At 51.1% G+C, this 18739-nt stretch overlaps 1 protein-coding gene across 1 annotated transcript; it reads left to right on the top strand.

Annotated features, from left to right (window-relative positions):
- Positions 1-12571: 12571 nt before the first annotated feature.
- Positions 12572-16073, top strand: LOC306795069 (pancreatic secretory granule membrane major glycoprotein GP2-like). Its single transcript, XM_079293409.1, has 9 exons — positions 12572-12654; positions 12740-12763; positions 13301-13420; positions 14035-14219; positions 14315-14475; positions 14948-15199; positions 15382-15541; positions 15636-15738; positions 15838-16073. The coding sequence occupies exons 5-9, from the start codon at positions 14447-14449 to the stop codon at positions 15927-15929; spliced, it is 636 nt and encodes a 211-aa protein (XP_079149535.1). The 5' UTR covers positions 12572-12654; positions 12740-12763; positions 13301-13420; positions 14035-14219; positions 14315-14446; the 3' UTR covers positions 15930-16073.
- Positions 16074-18739: the final 2666 nt, after the last annotated feature.

Below are 18739 nucleotides of genomic sequence, written 5' to 3' on the forward strand. Positions count from 1 at the left end.
CCAACAACAACTGCAGCCCCAACAACAACTGCTGCCCCAACAACAACAGCTGCCCCAACAACGACTGCTGCCCCAACAACGACTGCAGCCCCAACAACAACTGCTGCCCCAACAACAACTACAGCCCCAACAACAACTGCAGCCCCAACAACAACATCTGCCCCAACAACAACTACAGCCCCAACAACAACTGCAGCCCCAACAACAACTGCTGCCCCAACAACAACTGCTGCCCCAACAACAACTGCTGCCCCAACAACAACTGTAGCCCCAACAACAACTGCAGCCCCAACAACAACAGCTGCCCCAACAACAACTGCAGCCCCAACAACAACAGCTGCCCCAACAACAACTGCTGCCCCAACAACAACTGCAGCCCCAACAACAACTGCTGCCCCAACAACAACTGCAGCCCCAACAACAACTGCTGCCCCAACAACAACTGCAGCCCCAACAACAACTGCAGCCCCAACAACAACTGCAGCCCCAACAACAACTGCAGCCCCAACAACAACTGCTGCCCCAACAACAACTGCAGCCCCAACAACAACTGCTGCCCCAACAACAACTGCAGCCCCAACAACAACAGCTGCCCCAACAACAACTGCTGCCCCAACAACAACAGCTTCCCCAACAACAACAGCTGCCCCAACAACAACTACAGCCCCAACAACAACTGCAGCCCCAACAACAACATCTGCCCCAACAACAACTACAGCCCCAACAACAACTGCTGCCCCAACAACAACTGCTGCCCCAACAACAACTGCAGCCCCAACAACAACTGCAGCCCCAACAACAACAGCTGCCCCAACAACAACAGCTGCCCCAACAACAACTGCAGCCCCAACAACAACTGCTGCCCCAACAACAACTGCTGCCCCAACAACAACTGCTGCCCCAACAACAACTGCAGCCCCAACAACAACTGCTGCCCCAACAACAACTGCAGCCCCAACAACAACTGCTGCCCCAACAACAACTGCAGCCCCAACAACAACTGCTGCCCCAACAACAACTGCAGCCCCAACAACAACAGCTGCCCCAACAACAACTGCAGCCCCAGCAACAACTACAGCCCCAACAACAACAGCTGCCCCAACAACAACTGCTGCCCCAACAACAACTGCTGCCCCAACAACAACTGCAGCCCCAACAACAACAGCTGCCCCAACAACAACTGCTGCCCCAACAACAACTGCAGCCCCAACAACTGCTTCCCCAACAACAACAGCTGCCCCAACAACAACTGCTGCCCCAACAACAACTGCAGCCCCAACAACAACTGCTGCCCCAACAACAACTGCTGCCCCAACAACAACTGTAGCCCCAACAACAACAGCTGCCCCAACAACAACTGCTGCCCCAACAACAACTGCTGCCCCAACAACAACTACAGCCCCAACAACAACTGCTGCCCCAACAACAACTGCTGCCCCAACAACAACAGCTGCCCAACAACAACAGCTGCCCCAACAACAACTGCTGCCCCAACAACAACTGCTGCCCCAACAACAACAGCTGCCCTAACAACAACAGCTGCCCCAACAACAACTGCTGCCCCAACAACAACTGCTGCCCCAACAACAACTGCAGCCCCAACAACAACAGCTGCCCCAACAACAACAGCTGCCCCAACAACAACTGCAGCCCCAACAACAACAGCTGCCCCAACAACAACTGCAGCCCCAACAACAACAGCTGCCCCAACAACAACTGCTGCCCCAACAACAACAGCTGCCCCAACAACAACTGCTTCCCCAACAACAACTGCTGCCCCAACAACAACTGCAGCCCCAACAACAACAGCTGCCCCAACAACAACTGCTGCCCCAACAACAACTGCTGCCCCAACAACAACTGCTGCCCCAACAACAACTGCTGCCCCAACAACAACTGCAGCCCCAACAACAACTGCAGCCCGAACAACAACTGCTGCCCCAACAACAACTGCAGCCCCAACAACAACAACTGCTGCCCCAACAACAACTGCTGCCCCAACAACAACTGCAGCCCCAACAACAACTGCAGCCCCAACAACAACAGCTGCCCCAACAACAACAGCTGCCCCAACAACAACTGCAGCCCCAACAACAACTGCTGCCCCAACAACAACTGCTGCCCCAACAACAACTGCTGCCCCAACAACAACTGCAGCCCCAACAACAACTGCTGCCCCAACAACAACTGCTGCCCCAACAACAACTACAGCCCCAACAACAACTGCTGCCCCAACAACAACAGCTGCCCCAACAACAACTGCTGCCCCAACAACGACTGCAGCCCCAACAACGACTGCAGCCCCAACAACAACTGCTGCCCCAACAACAACTGCTGCCCCAACAACAACTGCTGCCCCAACAACAACTGCAGCCCCAACAACAACTGCTGCCCCAACAACAACTGCAGCCCCAACAACAACTGATGCCCCAACAACAACAGCTGCCCCAACAACAACTGCTGCCCCAACAACAACTGCTGCCCCAACAACAACAGCTGCCCCAACAACAACTGCTGCCCCAACAACAACAGCTGCCCCAACAACAACAGCTGCCCCAACAACAACTGCAGCCCCAACAACAACAGCTGCCCCAACAACAACTGCTGCCCCAACAACAACTGCTGCCCCAACAACAACTGCAGCCCCAACAACAACTGCAGCCCCAACAACAACCGCTGCCCCAACAACAACTGCTGCCCCAACAACAACTGCTGCCCCAACAACAACTGTAGCCCCAACAACAACTGCTGCCCCAACAACAACTGCAGTCCCAACAACAACTGCTTCCCCAACAACAACTGCTGCCCCAACAACAACTGCAGTCCCAACAACAACTGCTTCCCCAACAACAACAGCTGCCCCAACAACAACTGCTGCCCCAACAACAACTGTAGCCCCAACAACAACAGCTGCCCCAACAACAACTGCTGCCCCAACAACAACTGCAGCCCCAACAACAACTGCTGCCCCAACAACAACTGCAGCCCCAACAACAACTGCAGCCCCAACAACAACTGCAGCCCCAACAACAACTGCAGCCCCAACAACAACTGCTGCCCCAACAACAACTGCAGCCCCAACAACAACTGCTGCCCCAACAACAACTGCAGCCCCAACAACAACAGCTGCCCCAACAACAACTGCTGCCCCAACAACAACAGCTGCCCCAACAACAACAGCTGCCCCAACAACAACTACAGCCCCAACAACATCTGCCCCAACAACAACTACAGCCCCAACAACAACTGCAGCCCCAACAACAACTGCTGCCCCAACAACAACTGCTGCCCCAACAACAACTGCTGCCCCAACAACAACTGTTGCCCCAACAACAACTGTAGCCCCAACAACAACAGCTGCCCCAACAACAACTGCTGCCCCAACAACAACTGCTGCCCCAACAACAACTGCTGCCCCAACAACAACTGCTGCCCCAACAACAACTGCAGCCCCAACAACAACAGCTGCCCCAACAACAACTGCAGCCCCAACAACAACTACAGCCCCAACAACAACTGCAGCCCCAACAACAACTGCTGCCCCAACAACAACTGCTGCCCCAACAACAACTGCTGCCCCAACAACAACTGTAGCCCCAACAACAACTGCAGCCCCAACAACAACAGCTGCCCCAACAACAACTGCAGCCCCAACAACAACAGCTGCCCCAACAACAACTGCTGCCCCAACAACAACTGCAGCCCCAACAACAACTGCTGCCCCAACAACAACTGCAGCCCCAACAACAACTGCTGCCCCAACAACAACTGCAGCCCCAACAACAACTGCAGCCCCAACAACAACTGCAGCCCCAACAACAACTGCAGCCCCAACAACAACTGCTGCCCCAACAACAACTGCAGCCCCAACAACAACTGCTGCCCCAACAACAACTGCAGCCCCAACAACAACAGCTGCCCCAACAACAACTGCTGCCCCAACAACAACAGCTTCCCCAACAACAACAGCTGCCCCAACAACAACTACAGCCCCAACAACAACTGCAGCCCCAACAACAACATCTGCCCCAACAACAACTACAGCCCCAACAACAACTGCTGCCCCAACAACAACTGCTGCCCCAACAACAACTGCAGCCCCAACAACAACTGCAGCCCCAACAACAACAGCTGCCCCAACAACAACAGCTGCCCCAACAACAACTGCAGCCCCAACAACAACTGCTGCCCCAACAACAACTGCTGCCCCAACAACAACTGCTGCCCCAACAACAACTGCAGCCCCAACAACAACTGCTGCCCCAACAACAACTGCAGCCCCAACAACAACTGCTGCCCCAACAACAACTGCAGCCCCAACAACAACTGCTGCCCCAACAACAACTGCAGCCCCAACAACAACAGCTGCCCCAACAACAACTGCAGCCCCAGCAACAACTACAGCCCCAACAACAACAGCTGCCCCAACAACAACTGCTGCCCCAACAACAACTGCTGCCCCAACAACAACTGTAGCCCCAACAACAACTGCAGCCCCAACAACAACAGCTGCCCCAACAACAACTGCTGCCCCAACAACAACTGCAGCCCCAACAACAACTGCTTCCCCAACAACAACAGCTGCCCCAACAACAACTGCTGCCCCAACAACAACTGCAGCCCCAACAACAACTGCTGCCCCAACAACAACTGCTGCCCCAACAACAACTGTAGCCCCAACAACAACAGCTGCCCCAACAACAACTGCTGCCCCAACAACAACTGCTGCCCCAACAACAACTACAGCCCCAACAACAACTGCTGCCCCAACAACAACTGCTGCCCCAACAACAACAGCTGCCCCAACAACAACAGCTGCCCCAACAACAACTGCTGCCCCAACAACAACTGCTGCCCCAACAACAACAGCTGCCCTAACAACAACAGCTGCCCCAACAACAACTGCTGCCCCAACAACAACTGCTGCCCCAACAACAACTGCAGCCCCAACAACAACAGCTGCCCCAACAACAACAGCTGCCCCAACAACAACTGCAGCCCCAACAACAACAGCTGCCCCAACAACAACTGCAGCCCCAACAACAACAGCTGCCCCAACAACAACTGCTGCCCCAACAACAACAGCTGCCCCAACAACAACTGCTTCCCCAACAACAACTGCTGCCCCAACAACAACTGCAGCCCCAACAACAACAGCTGCCCCAACAACAACTGCTGCCCCAACAACAACTGCTGCCCCAACAACAACTGCTGCCCCAACAACAACTGCAGCCCCAACAACAACTGCAGCCCCAACAACAACTGCTGCCCCAACAACAACTGCAACCCCAACAACAACTGCAGCCCCAACAACAACAACTGCTGCCCCAACAACAACTGCTGCCCCAACAACAACTGCAGCCCCAACAACAACTGCAGCCCCAACAACAACAGCTGCCCCAACAACAACAGCTGCCCCAACAACAACTGCAGCCCCAACAACAACTGCTGCCCCAACAACAACTGCTGCCCCAACAACAACTGCTGCCCCAACAACAACTGCAGCCCCAACAACAACTGCTGCCCCAACAACAACTGCTGCCCCAACAACAACTACAGCCCCAACAACAACTGCTGCCCCAACAACAACAGCTGCCCCAACAACAACTGCTGCCCCAACAACGACTGCAGCCCCAACAACGACTGCAGCCCCAACAACAACTGCTGCCCCAACAACAACTGCTGCCCCAACAACAACTGCTGCCCCAACAACAACTGCAGCCCCAACAACAACTGCTGCCCCAACAACAACTGCAGCCCCAACAACAACTGATGCCCCAACAACAACAGCTGCCCCAACAACAACTGCTGCCCCAACAACAACTGCTGCCCCAACAACAACAGCTGCCCCAACAACAACTGCTGCCCCAACAACAACAGCTGCCCCAACAACAACAGCTGCCCCAACAACAACTGCAGCCCCAACAACAACAGCTGCCCCAACAACAACTGCTGCCCCAACAACAACTGCTGCCCCAACAACAACTGCAGCCCCAACAACAACTGCAGCCCCAACAACAACCGCTGCCCCAACAACAACTGCTGCCCCAACAACAACTGCTGCCCCAACAACAACTGTAGCCCCAACAACAACTGCTGCCCCAACAACAACTGCAGTCCCAACAACAACTGCTTCCCCAACAACAACTGCTGCCCCAACAACAACTGCAGTCCCAACAACAACTGCTTCCCCAACAACAACAGCTGCCCCAACAACAACTGCTGCCCCAACAACAACTGTAGCCCCAACAACAACAGCTGCCCCAACAACAACTGCTGCCCCAACAACAACTGCAGCCCCAACAACAACTGCTGCCCCAACAACAACTGCAGCCCCAACAACAACTGCAGCCCCAACAACAACTGCAGCCCCAACAACAACTGCAGCCCCAACAACAACTGCTGCCCCAACAACAACTGCAGCCCCAACAACAACTGCTGCCCCAACAACAACTGCAGCCCCAACAACAACAGCTGCCCCAACAACAACTGCTGCCCCAACAACAACAGCTGCCCCAACAACAACAGCTGCCCCAACAACAACTACAGCCCCAACAACATCTGCCCCAACAACAACTACAGCCCCAACAACAACTGCAGCCCCAACAACAACTGCTGCCCCAACAACAACTGCTGCCCCAACAACAACTGCTGCCCCAACAACAACTGTTGCCCCAACAACAACTGTAGCCCCAACAACAACAGCTGCCCCAACAACAACTGCAGCCCCAACAACAACTGCTGCCCCAACAACAACTGCTGCCCCAACAACAACTGCTGCCCCAACAACAACTGCAGCCCCAACAACAACAGCTGCCCCAACAACAACTGCAGCCCCAACAACAACAGCTGCCCCAACAACAACTGCTGCCCCAACAACAACTGCTGCCCCAACAACAACTGCAGCCCCAACAACAACAGCTGCCCCAACAACAACTGCAGCCCCAACAACAACTGCTGCCCCAACAACAACTGCAGCCCCAACAACAACTGCAGCCCCAACAACAACTGCTGCCCCAACAACAACGGCAGCCCCAACAACAACTGCAGCCCCAACAACAACAGCTGCCCCAACAACAACTGTAGCCCCAACAACAACTGCAGCCCCAACAACAAAAGCTGCCCCAACAACAACAGCTGCCCCAACAACAACTTCAGCCCCAACAACAACAGCTGCCCCAACAACAACTGCTGCCCCAACAACAACTGCAGCCCCAACAACAACTGCTGCCCCAACAACAACTGCTGCCCCAACAACAACTGCTGCCCCAACAACAACTGCAGCCCCAACAACAACTGCTGCCCCAACAACAACTGCAGCCCCAACAACAACTGCTGCCCCAACAACAACTGCAGCCCCAACAACAACTGCAGCCCCAACAACAACTGCTGCCCCAACAACAACAGCTGCCCCAACAACAACTGCAGCCCCAACAACAACTGCAGCCCCAACAACAACAGCTGCCCCAACAACAACTGCAGCCCCAACAACAACTACAGCCCCAACAACAACTGCAGCCCCAACAACAACATCTGCCCCAACAACAACTACAGCCCCAACAACAACTGCAGCCCCAACAACAACTGCTGCCCCAACAACAACTGCTGCCCCAACAACAACTGCTGCCCCAACAACAACTGTAGCCCCAACAACAACTGCAGCCCCAACAACAACAGCTGCCCCAACAACAACTGCAGCCCCAACAACAACAGCTGCCCCAACAACAACTGCTGCCCCAACAACAACTGCAGCCCCAACAACAACTGCTGCCCCAACAACAACTGCAGCCCCAACAACAACTGCAGCCCCAACAACAACTGCAGCCCCAACAACAACTGCAGCCCCAACAACAACTGCTGCCCCAACAACAACTGCAGCCCCAACAACAACTGCTGCCCCAACAACAACTGCAGCCCCAACAACAACAGCTGCCCCAACAACAACTGCTGCCCCAACAACAACAGCTTCCCCAACAACAACAGCTGCCCCAACAACAACTACAGCCCCAACAACAACTGCAGCCCCAACAACAACATCTGCCCCAACAACAACTACAGCCCCAACAACAACTGCAGCCCCAACAACAACTGCTGCCCCAACAACAACTGCTGCCCCAACAACAACAACTGCTGCCCCAACAACAACTGTTGCCCCAACAACAACTGTAGCCCCAACAACAACTGCTGCCCCGACAACAACTGCAGCCCCAACAACAACTGCAGCCCCAACAACAACTGCAGCCCCAACAACAACTGCTGCCCCAACAACAACTGCTGCCCCAACAACAACAACTGCTGCCCCAACAACAACTGTTGCCCCAACAACAACTGTAGCCCCAACAACAACTGCTGCCCCGACAACAACTGCAGCCCCAACAACAACTGCAGCCCCAACAACAACAGCTGCCCCAACAACAACTGCAGCCCCAACAACAACAGCTGCCCCAACAACAACTGCTGCCCCAACAACAACTGCAGCCCCAACAACAACTGCTGCCCCAACAACAACTGCAGCCCCAACAACAACTGCTGCCCCAACAACAACTGCAGCCCCAACAACAACTGCAGCCCCAACAACAACTGCAGCCCCAACAACAACTGCAGCCCCAACAACAACTGCTGCCCCAACAACAACTGCAGCCCCAACAACAACTGCTGCCCCAACAACAACTGCAGCCCCAACAACAACAGCTGCCCCAACAACAACTGCTGCCCCAACAACAACAGCTTCCCCAACAACAACAGCTGCCCCAACAACAACTACAGCCCCAACAACAACTGCAGCCCCAACAACAACATCTGCCCCAACAACAACTACAGCCCCAACAACAACTGCTGCCCCAACAACAACTGCTGCCCCAACAACAACTGCAGCCCCAACAACAACTGCAGCCCCAACAACAACAGCTGCCCCAACAACAACAGCTGCCCCAACAACAACTGCAGCCCCAACAACAACTGCTGCCCCAACAACAACTGCTGCCCCAACAACAACTGCTGCCCCAACAACAACTGCAGCCCCAACAACAACTGCTGCCCCAACAACAACTGCAGCCCCAACAACAACTGCTGCCCCAACAACAACTGCAGCCCCAACAACAACAGCTGCCCCAACAACAACTGCAGCCCCAGCAACAACTACAGCCCCAACAACAACAGCTGCCCCAACAACAACTGCTGCCCCAACAACAACTGCTGCCCCAACAACAACTGCAGCCCCAACAACAACTGCAGCCCCAACAACAACAGCTGCCCCAACAACAACTGCTGCCCCAACAACAACTGCAGCCCCAACAACAACTGCTTCCCCAACAACAACAGCTGCCCCAACAACAACTGCTGCCCCAACAACAACTGCAGCCCCAACAACAACTGCTGCCCCAACAACAACTGCTGCCCCAACAACAACTGTAGCCCCAACAACAACAGCTGCCCCAACAACAACTGCTGCCCCAACAACAACTGCTGCCCCAACAACAACTGCTGCCCCAACAACAACTGTAGCCCCAACAACAACAGCTGCCCCAACAACAACTGCAGCCCCAACAACAACTGCTGCCCCAACAACAACTGCAGCCCCAACAACAACAGCAGCCCCAACAACAACTGCAGCCCCAACCACAACTGCTGCCCCAACAACAACTGCAGCCCCAACAACAACTGCTGCCCCAACAACAACTGCTGCCCCAACAACAACTGCAGCCCCAACAACAACAGCTGCCCCCACAACAACTGCAGCCCCAACAACAACAGCTGCCCCAACAACAACTGCAGCCCCAACAACAACTACAGCCCCAACAACAACTGCAGCCCCAACAACAACATCTGCCCCAACAACAACTACAGCCCCAACAACAACTGCAGCCCCAACAACAACTGCTGCCCCAACAACAACTGCTGCCCCAACAACAACTGTAGCCCCAACAACAACTGCAGCCCCAACAACAACAGCTGCCCCAACAACAACTGCAGCCCCAACAACAACAGCTGCCCCAACAACAACTGCTGCCCCAACAACAACTGCAGCCCCAACAACAACTGCTGCCCCAACAACAACTGCAGCCCCAACAACAACAGCTGCCCCAACAACAACTGCTGCCCCAACAACAACTGCTGCCCCAACAACAACTGCAGCCCCAACAACAACTGCTGCCCCAACAACAACTGCTGCCCCAACAACAACAGCTGCCCCAACAACAACTGCTGCCCCAACAACAACTGCTGCCCCAACAACAACTGCAGCCCCAACAACAACTGCTGCCCCAACAACAACTGCTGCCCCAACAACAACTGTAGCCCCAACAACAACTGTAGCCCCAACAACAACTGCAGCCCCAACAACAACAGCTGCCCCAACAACAACTGCAGCCCCAACAACAACTGCAGCCCCAACAACAACTGCTGCCCCAACAACAACTGCTGCCCCAACAACAACTGCTGCCCCAACAACAACTGCAGCCCCAACAACAACTGCAGCCCCAACAACAACTGCTGCCCCAACAACAACAGCTGCCCCAACAACGACTGCTGCCCCAACAACGACTGCAGCCCCAACAACAACTGCTGCCCCAACAACAACTACAGCCCCAACAACAACTGCAGCCCCAACAACAACATCTGCCCCAACAACAACTACAGCCCCAACAACAACTGCAGCCCCAACAACAACTGCTGCCCCAACAACAACTGCTGCCCCAACAACAACTGCTGCCCCAACAACAACTGTAGCCCCAACAACAACTGCAGCCCCAACAACAACAGCTGCCCCAACAACAACTGCAGCCCCAACAACAACAGCTGCCCCAACAACAACTGCTGCCCCAACAACAACTGCAGCCCCAACAACAACTGCTGCCCCAACAACAACTGCAGCCCCAACAACAACTGCAGCCCCAACAACAACTGCTGCCCCAACAACAACTGCAGCCCCAACAACAACTGCAGCCCCAACAACAACTGCAGCCCCAACAACAACTGCAGCCCCAACAACAACTGCTGCCCCAACAACAACTGCAGCCCCAACAACAACTGCTGCCCCAACAACAACTGCAGCCCCAACAACAACAGCTGCCCCAACAACAACTGCTGCCCCAACAACAACAACTTCCCCAACAACAACAGCTGCCCCAACAACAACTACAGCCCCAACAACAACTGCAGCCCCAACAACAACATCTGCCCCAACAACAACTACAGCCCCAACAACAACTGCTGCCCCAACAACAACTGCTGCCCCAACAACAACTGCAGCCCCAACAACAACTGCAGCCCCAACAACAACAGCTGCCCCAACAACAACAGCTGCCCCAACAACAACTGCAGCCCCAACAACAACTGCTGCCCCAACAACAACTGCTGCCCCAACAACAACTGCTGCCCCAACAACAACTGCAGCCCCAACAACAACTGCTGCCCCAACAACAACTGCAGCCCCAACAACAACTGCTGCCCCAACAACAACTGCAGCCCCAACAACAACAGCTGCCCCAACAACAACTGCAGCCCCAGCAACAACTACAGCCCCAACAACAACAGCTGCCCCAACAACAACTGCTGCCCCAACAACAACTGCTGCCCCAACAACAACTGCTGCCCCAACAACAACTGCAGCCCCAACAACAACAGCTGCCCCAACAACAACTGCTGCCCCAACAACAACTGCAGCCCCAACAACAACTGCTTCCCCAACAACAACAGCTGCCCCAACAACAACTGCTGCCCCAACAACAACTGCAGCCCCAACAACAACTGCTGCCCCAACAACAACTGCTGCCCCAACAACAACTGTAGCCCCAACAACAACAGCTGCCCCAACAACAACTGCTGCCCCAACAACAACTGCTGCCCCAACAACAACTGCTGCCCCAACAACAACTGTAGCCCCAACAACAACAGCTGCCCCAACAACAACTGCAGCCCCAACAACAACTGCTGCCCCAACAACAACTGCAGCCCCAACAACAACTGCAGCCCCAACAACAACTGCAGCCCCAACAACAACTGCTGCCCCAACAACAACTGCAGCCCCAACAACAACTGCTGCCCCAACAACAACTGCTGCCCCAACAACAACTGCAGCCCCAACAACAACAGCTGCCCCCACAACAACTGCAGCCCCAACAACAACTACAGCCCGAACAACAACAGCTGCCCCAACAACAACAGCTGCCCCAACAACAACTGCTGCCCCAACAACAACTGCTGCCCCAACAACAACTGCTGCCCCAACAACAACTGCTGCCCCAACAACAACTGCAGCCCCAACAACAACAGCTGCCCCAACAACAACTGCTGCCCCAACAACAACTGCAGCCCCAACAACAACTGCTTCCCCAACAACAACTGCTGCCCCAACAACAACAGCTGCCCCAACAACAACTGCAGCCCCAACAACAACTGCAGCCCCAACAACTGCTACCCCAACAACAACAGCTTCCCAAACAACAACTGCAGCCCCAACAACTGCTACCCCAACAACAGCTTCCCAAACAACAACTGCTGCTCTAACATCAACAACTGCAGCCCCAACAACAACTGATGCCCCAACAACTACAGCCCCAACAACAACTGCAGCCCCAACAACAACTGCTCCCCCAACAACAACAACTGCGATATCAACATCAACAATTGTTGCCTCAACAACAACTGAAGAGGGTAAATCACTAACTGACTTTTGTTTTTGATGTTAGCAGAGCAGACTGATTGTTATCCAATTATATCTATGTGTTTGTTTTCATAGGTACGGTGACTCCTCAGACGACAGGTGAATTGAAGTTTCGATAATCTCTTCGTAATTTGTTCATGTTCTTAAAATGTCAGTCATACAGTTGCTGTAGTTATTACTTCAAGATGATACCAATTTCCCCTGGATTGCAGCTAATACCGCTGTTTATGATTGTTATATATATATATATATATATCAGTGGCGGGCCATGTATTTTATACTTGGGCCATCAGTGCTGTCCTACTACAGTTGAACAACCTCCTAATAACCTCACTATTAGCCAGCGTGTCGGAATGCTTTCATTAATGGGCAATGCATATCGTCAAAATCAATGTAATTAAGACAATGACGAGAACAAACTCGCAAGAATCAGTCTCATATATGTAGAATAACATAAAACCCAAATGACGTGGCGCTCTGCTTTCCTGTGTGGTGAGTTTGCACTGGTCTTATGGACAGCCAAAATAATGAATGAGAGATAACATAACTTTACCATTTGTCCTACTTCTGGAAAAAGGTATTTTGTTACTTGTTTTTTCTGTTTCATCACTCATCCTTTCCCCACTATTTCCATAGCTGAGTCAGACCCCTGTGAACAGCTGAACTGCACAGAGTATGAGTGGTGTGGTAAGAAGCACGGTGTGTACGGCTGCTTCTGTGATGAGGACTACCATCGGCCCAACAATGAGAGATACGGTGAGGCCAACTGTAAGATTAGTAGTAGATATTGCTTCATAGTACAACGGCATTGTTTGTGAAATATACACCAACGTAAGACCACGGAACAATAATATCCACTCAGGTGTCGGTTTATCATCGTTCTTTTGCCATAATATCCCATCCCAGAGCTTAGAACTCTGTTTGTGCACAACTGACGGCATGTGGAAGCTAAAGATTACGGTCTTGAAAAAAAGTGCAACCTGCAACTTAAACCAATTCACTTTTAAATTCTGCGTCAATTTTAAATGAATTCAGCCAATCTGAATGGCACCCCTGAACAAATCTCAGCCAAGGCTCATGGGTACTGCAGTAATGTGAACCGTGCACAATGCCAAAATGAGAGACGAAACATGATTTCATGGAAACAGCGTTAAAATTATTTAAATGGTCAATATAAACCATGAGGATTGTTACAATATCTGTGAGTCACAACTCTGTGGGTTTGTCACTATGAGCAACACCTTTCAAATTACATATACGGTAGTTATTTAATACAGGAAAATATTGATGAGTGCAGATTTAACTATGAGGTTAGCTACAAACACTGCAGAATTGTTTTTAAAATCTCTCTCTCTCTCTCTCATACATAGACTCGTCCATCAGTTGTTCCAGTAGTTCAGGCACCATATCTTTGTCACGCTGCCAGCTATTTGAAGCTGGCTTCCACTCCAGCGCCCTCCACCTGCGAGATGACTCCTGCAAAGGGACTCTCCAGGACGGACGACTGGTGTTCCACTTTAACAATGACGACCAGCTGTGTGGGACAGCTCTCAGGGTACAGTCCATTTTAGACATTGATGTGCTCCATCAGACATATTACAAGTACAAGCAACTTACTGAAGTTTACCATTTTTTCATTTGAATTTTAAGAGCAATGGAACCCATTTTATCTATGAGAACACCATCCAGGGTGACGTGGACCCTCATGCATGGCTAATCAGCCGCCAGAGGAGCATTCAGTTGCGTTTCTTCTGTGAATACCATCTGACCCAGGCCCTGTCTATGGATGTGGGCATCAACCCTGTAGAGAGGTAACAATAACAACACCATCTACTTTACATGTTTTATGCTGACGAAATACAATTTCCACAATCCTTTTTATAGTGAACATATGTCCATAGTGATACGTCATGACGTATGTTTCAATATTTATGTTTTCAATAACTACCATATTTAACAGTGCTACATCTGCACCTCAAACCTTTTTTAAGTACTTATCTTCTGCGACAGTGATGCTTGATGATGACAAAGACTGAAAATAGTTAGTTATAATTAAACCTTTGTTGTCATAAATCCACTACCCACATTCTGCACCCAATGCAATCAATAAACTTGCCATTTAAACCAACAATACGAAGAAAAGTTAAAAGAAAAGAAAAAAAACTGTCCCTGTTCTGTAATTGTGAATGTGTCAAAGATTGTCAACAAGACGTTGTTCCCAAGAACAAGCCAGTGAATTGGTCCTTCTCAAGTGCAATCAACTTCTTTGTTGTTTTTTTGCAGCATTGTGAGAAAGAAGCTTACATCAGGCCATGGACAGTATCTTACGAGAATGATCCCCTACCAGGACGCTGGCTTCCGCTATCCCCTGGCCAGTGGCAGGAACATAGAAATGGAAGTTAACCAGAGGCTATATGTGGAGATTCGGACAGAAGGAGTCGATGCAAGGCAGATCTCCACCATTATGGACTCTTGCTGGGCCACGCCAGTCAACGACGCCAGCTACCCTGTCCGCTGGGATCTCATACATGAAGAGTAAACAAGCTATTGCAACTTCATGTAGTTTAGCATTCTGATCACTGGTTCTTGATTACCCAGAAAATGATTTACTCTTGAAGGGCCTCTCTTCACTCGCTCCACCCTTCCTCACTTTCACAACTTAACCCTGTTTATTTTATAGTCCAGCTGGTAACATTGTAACCTCTATCTCCCTCCAGGTGTCCTAACCCAGCAGATGGTACAGTAGAGCTGGTTGCGAACGGCATCTCCACGGTGGCCCGATTCTCCTTCGAGATGTTCACCTTTAACAACTTTTCATCCATCTACCTGCACTGCCAGGTCCACCTGTGTCTTCTGAGACACAACAACTGCACTGCTGTAAGTGCTACTGTGTTTGTGTGCGTTCATAATGAGTTTGGATAGATTATCAAAAGGTGCATTAACAGAAACCTCCAATGTTGTTTTCCTGCAGCTATGCTACCCAGGCCACCACAACCGAGTTGCAAGGGACGTATCCCAGCATGCCATGACGGGCATCTCAATAGGACCACTTACCATGCCGCTCAATCGGAAAGGTAAAACCCTCTTACCTCCTCATGACTTTTGCTCTTTTGATAACACTAATCTTGATGCATACATTTTATGTACTCTAAACTTTAAATCTTCTCTTACAGCCAGAATGGTGAATCCGAACAGTGCCTCAGGCCAGTTGGCCTCACTGGTGACCCTGCTAGTCAGTTTGCTGACAGTCAAAACTCTGGTGTAGGGCGTTGAAAGATGATCCATATTCTAAAATCATACTCAACATATTCTCAACATACATTTACTTTTAGATTGTGTTTCTATTAGAGAGGCCTTTTCCTTGTGTTGTGTTCTGTTTTTGTGGTTTGCTGAAAATTGAAGTAATTCTGCTTTATAACCATAAATGTGTAGCATGCTGAAGCTGAAATTGCTTGCCTTTTGTTGTTTTCACTATATAAGATGTTTATCGAGTGTATCCTTAGTTTCTTTGTCGGGGTTCTAATCATTAGATTTCTATCATTTAAGAAGTAACCAACCATGTATAATGAAGGTTGAAAATATAAATAAATTTTCTCAATGCATGGAGTATGGATCTCATTTTCTATTGTCCTTAGAAGAAGGTTGTGTGGTTGCTGCAAGCTGCCAGCATCACTTAATAATTGAATCAACAATGACCGGGTTATGGCTTAATACCTGCAACCCACTGCAGTGTAATGAATTTTGCATTTACAAAGGATTTACACTCAATGAAATGCAAGATGTCTTTAATCTGAACATGAGGTTTGCATGCTTCTTTTAACATTCCCTCATTGACAAAATATAATTGAATTAACTGCCACATATAGCTAAAATCTTTAGACAACAAAGGAGTGGGAAAGAAAATTGAGCGAGGATCTAACAATAAATTGAAGGCACCGTGTCCTGCTCACTCTCACACACAACCAGCAGAGATGTGCAGCAACACATGAAAGTCATGTCACAAGGAAGGTCAATAAATGATCACATACATAAACAAAGAAATCTGATATGAACAGGGCCTATCTCTGTAATTATTTTTTTCCAACAAAAGTATATAAAATAATTGTTCTATTGTGCAGCTCAAGGTGGTGTCACATTGACATTTAGGAGGAAATTTCTTCCGAGAATAAAAATCAGTGTATCAATGAAGCAAGAGTGTTGCAGTAAAAAAACACATAATTCCCATAATTTACTACTGTTACGACCACATTAAAAAAATTTCTCTTGGTTTTGGAGGGGCAGTGGAGGATAGTTCGTCACAAAGCAGCAGACAAGATAACACCAGATTAACATGGACCAGGATGGGGTGAATGTTGGTTTGTTGTCTGCTGCAATTAATGAGCTTTACAGAATTCCCACTTCACTAGCTTAGGACCCCGCCTCAGCCGAGGGTGACCCTACGTTGATTATTTGGAGCGTTGCGGAATGGTTAGTGGAGAATAGCCCGTAGCGGTTTGGGGGAGGTTTAGTTGAGGATCCACTGCGGCTCCCGGGCCTTGCAAATCCCCATGTGGTATAGGAGGATGATGACTGTGGGGGGAGATAACCTTGGGTGGAATGGTTTAACAAGAGGGCGGGAGGGTGGGATGCGGAAAGCACGAGCCAGCTGAGGCTTAGAGTGGGTAGGTATTTGTAGGAGTGTGGCCGGAAGTGGGCGAGTGGCTGAGGCGTGGTCCTGCTCCTGAAATTCAGCTTAATCAATTGTTTTACAATTCACTAGCTTAGGACCTCGCCTCAGCCGAGGGTGAACCTACGTCGATTATTTGGAGCGTTGAGGAATGGTTGGTGGAGATTAGCCCGTAGCGGTTTGGGGGAGGCTTAGTTGAGGATCCACTGCGGCTCCTGGGCCTTGCAGATCCCCAAAATAAGTCCTCCTGGAAGCAGGGTTGCCTGCCCGTGCGCAGGTCGATGAAGCTGGCGAGTGTAGTTGGTAGGCGTGGTAAGGGAATTTGGGCTTTATGGCAAAATTTAACATGGGGCTTAGTGGGCCACCGGCACTTGTGTGACACGGTGACAATGTGTCGGACAAACGGCCTACCTCCCATGCAAACTTTTGGGAACACTTGGGCCGTTGAGGGCAGAATGTGTAGGCAGTGGTCAAATCCTATAGATGGCGCCCTTGACCAGTGGCTGAAAAAGTGGGAGGGGCCAGGCCCAAAGGGGTGTTTTGGGACTTTCGGGTGGAAACCATGGAAACGGACGGGGAATGGACCGGTCAAGGTCCCGCCCATAGAAATGGGCGGGGCATGGCCAAATGGGGCGATTTGTGCCTCTCGGGTGGAAACCATGGAAATGGATCGGGAATGGACCGGTCAAGCTGGCAAACATGGAAATGGGCGGGGCATGGCCAAATGGGGCGATTTGTGCCTTTAGGGTGGAAACCATGGAAATGGATCGGGAATGGACCGGTCAAGCTGGCAAACATGGAAATGGGCGGGGCATGGCCAAATGGGGCGATTTGTGCCTTTCGGGTGGAAACCATGGAAATGGATCGGGAATGGACCGGTCAAGCTGGCAAACATGGAAATGGGCGGGGCATGGCCAAATGGGGCGATTTGTGCCTTTCGGGTGGAAACCATGGAAATGGATGTGGAATGGACCGGTCACGCTTCCAAATGGGCGGGGCATGGCCAAATGGGGCGTTTTCTGCCTTTCGGGTCCAAAGCCTTGGAAAACATGGAAACGGATCACGTATCACCATATGATGCCACAAACATGTCGGAATGTTCCTGAAAAAAAACAAAAAACTTCCCAAAGGGCTACAGACTTCTCCTTTGGCATGCTGACTCGGGTCATCGGAGGGAGTGTGTGGTGCAAAATCCAGACAGTTTCAACCTTCTTTACCCGAATTATGGTCAATTGTTACACATTGCACAAATTGCACCAATTTCGGCCCCTGATCCTGTTTCTGGGCACCTTAACTTGGACCTACGACCTCTATATTTGGATCATTTAACCTACACGACCCTCCCTTCATTCACAAAAACAATGTATTCCTTTATCTTGCTTTAAAGTATTTTTAATGAATTAAAAGAC

This window comes from Melanostigma gelatinosum (genome assembly GCF_949748355.1).
Source record: "Melanostigma gelatinosum genome assembly, chromosome: 21".
NCBI classification, from domain to species: Eukaryota; Metazoa; Chordata; class Actinopteri; order Perciformes; family Zoarcidae; genus Melanostigma; species Melanostigma gelatinosum.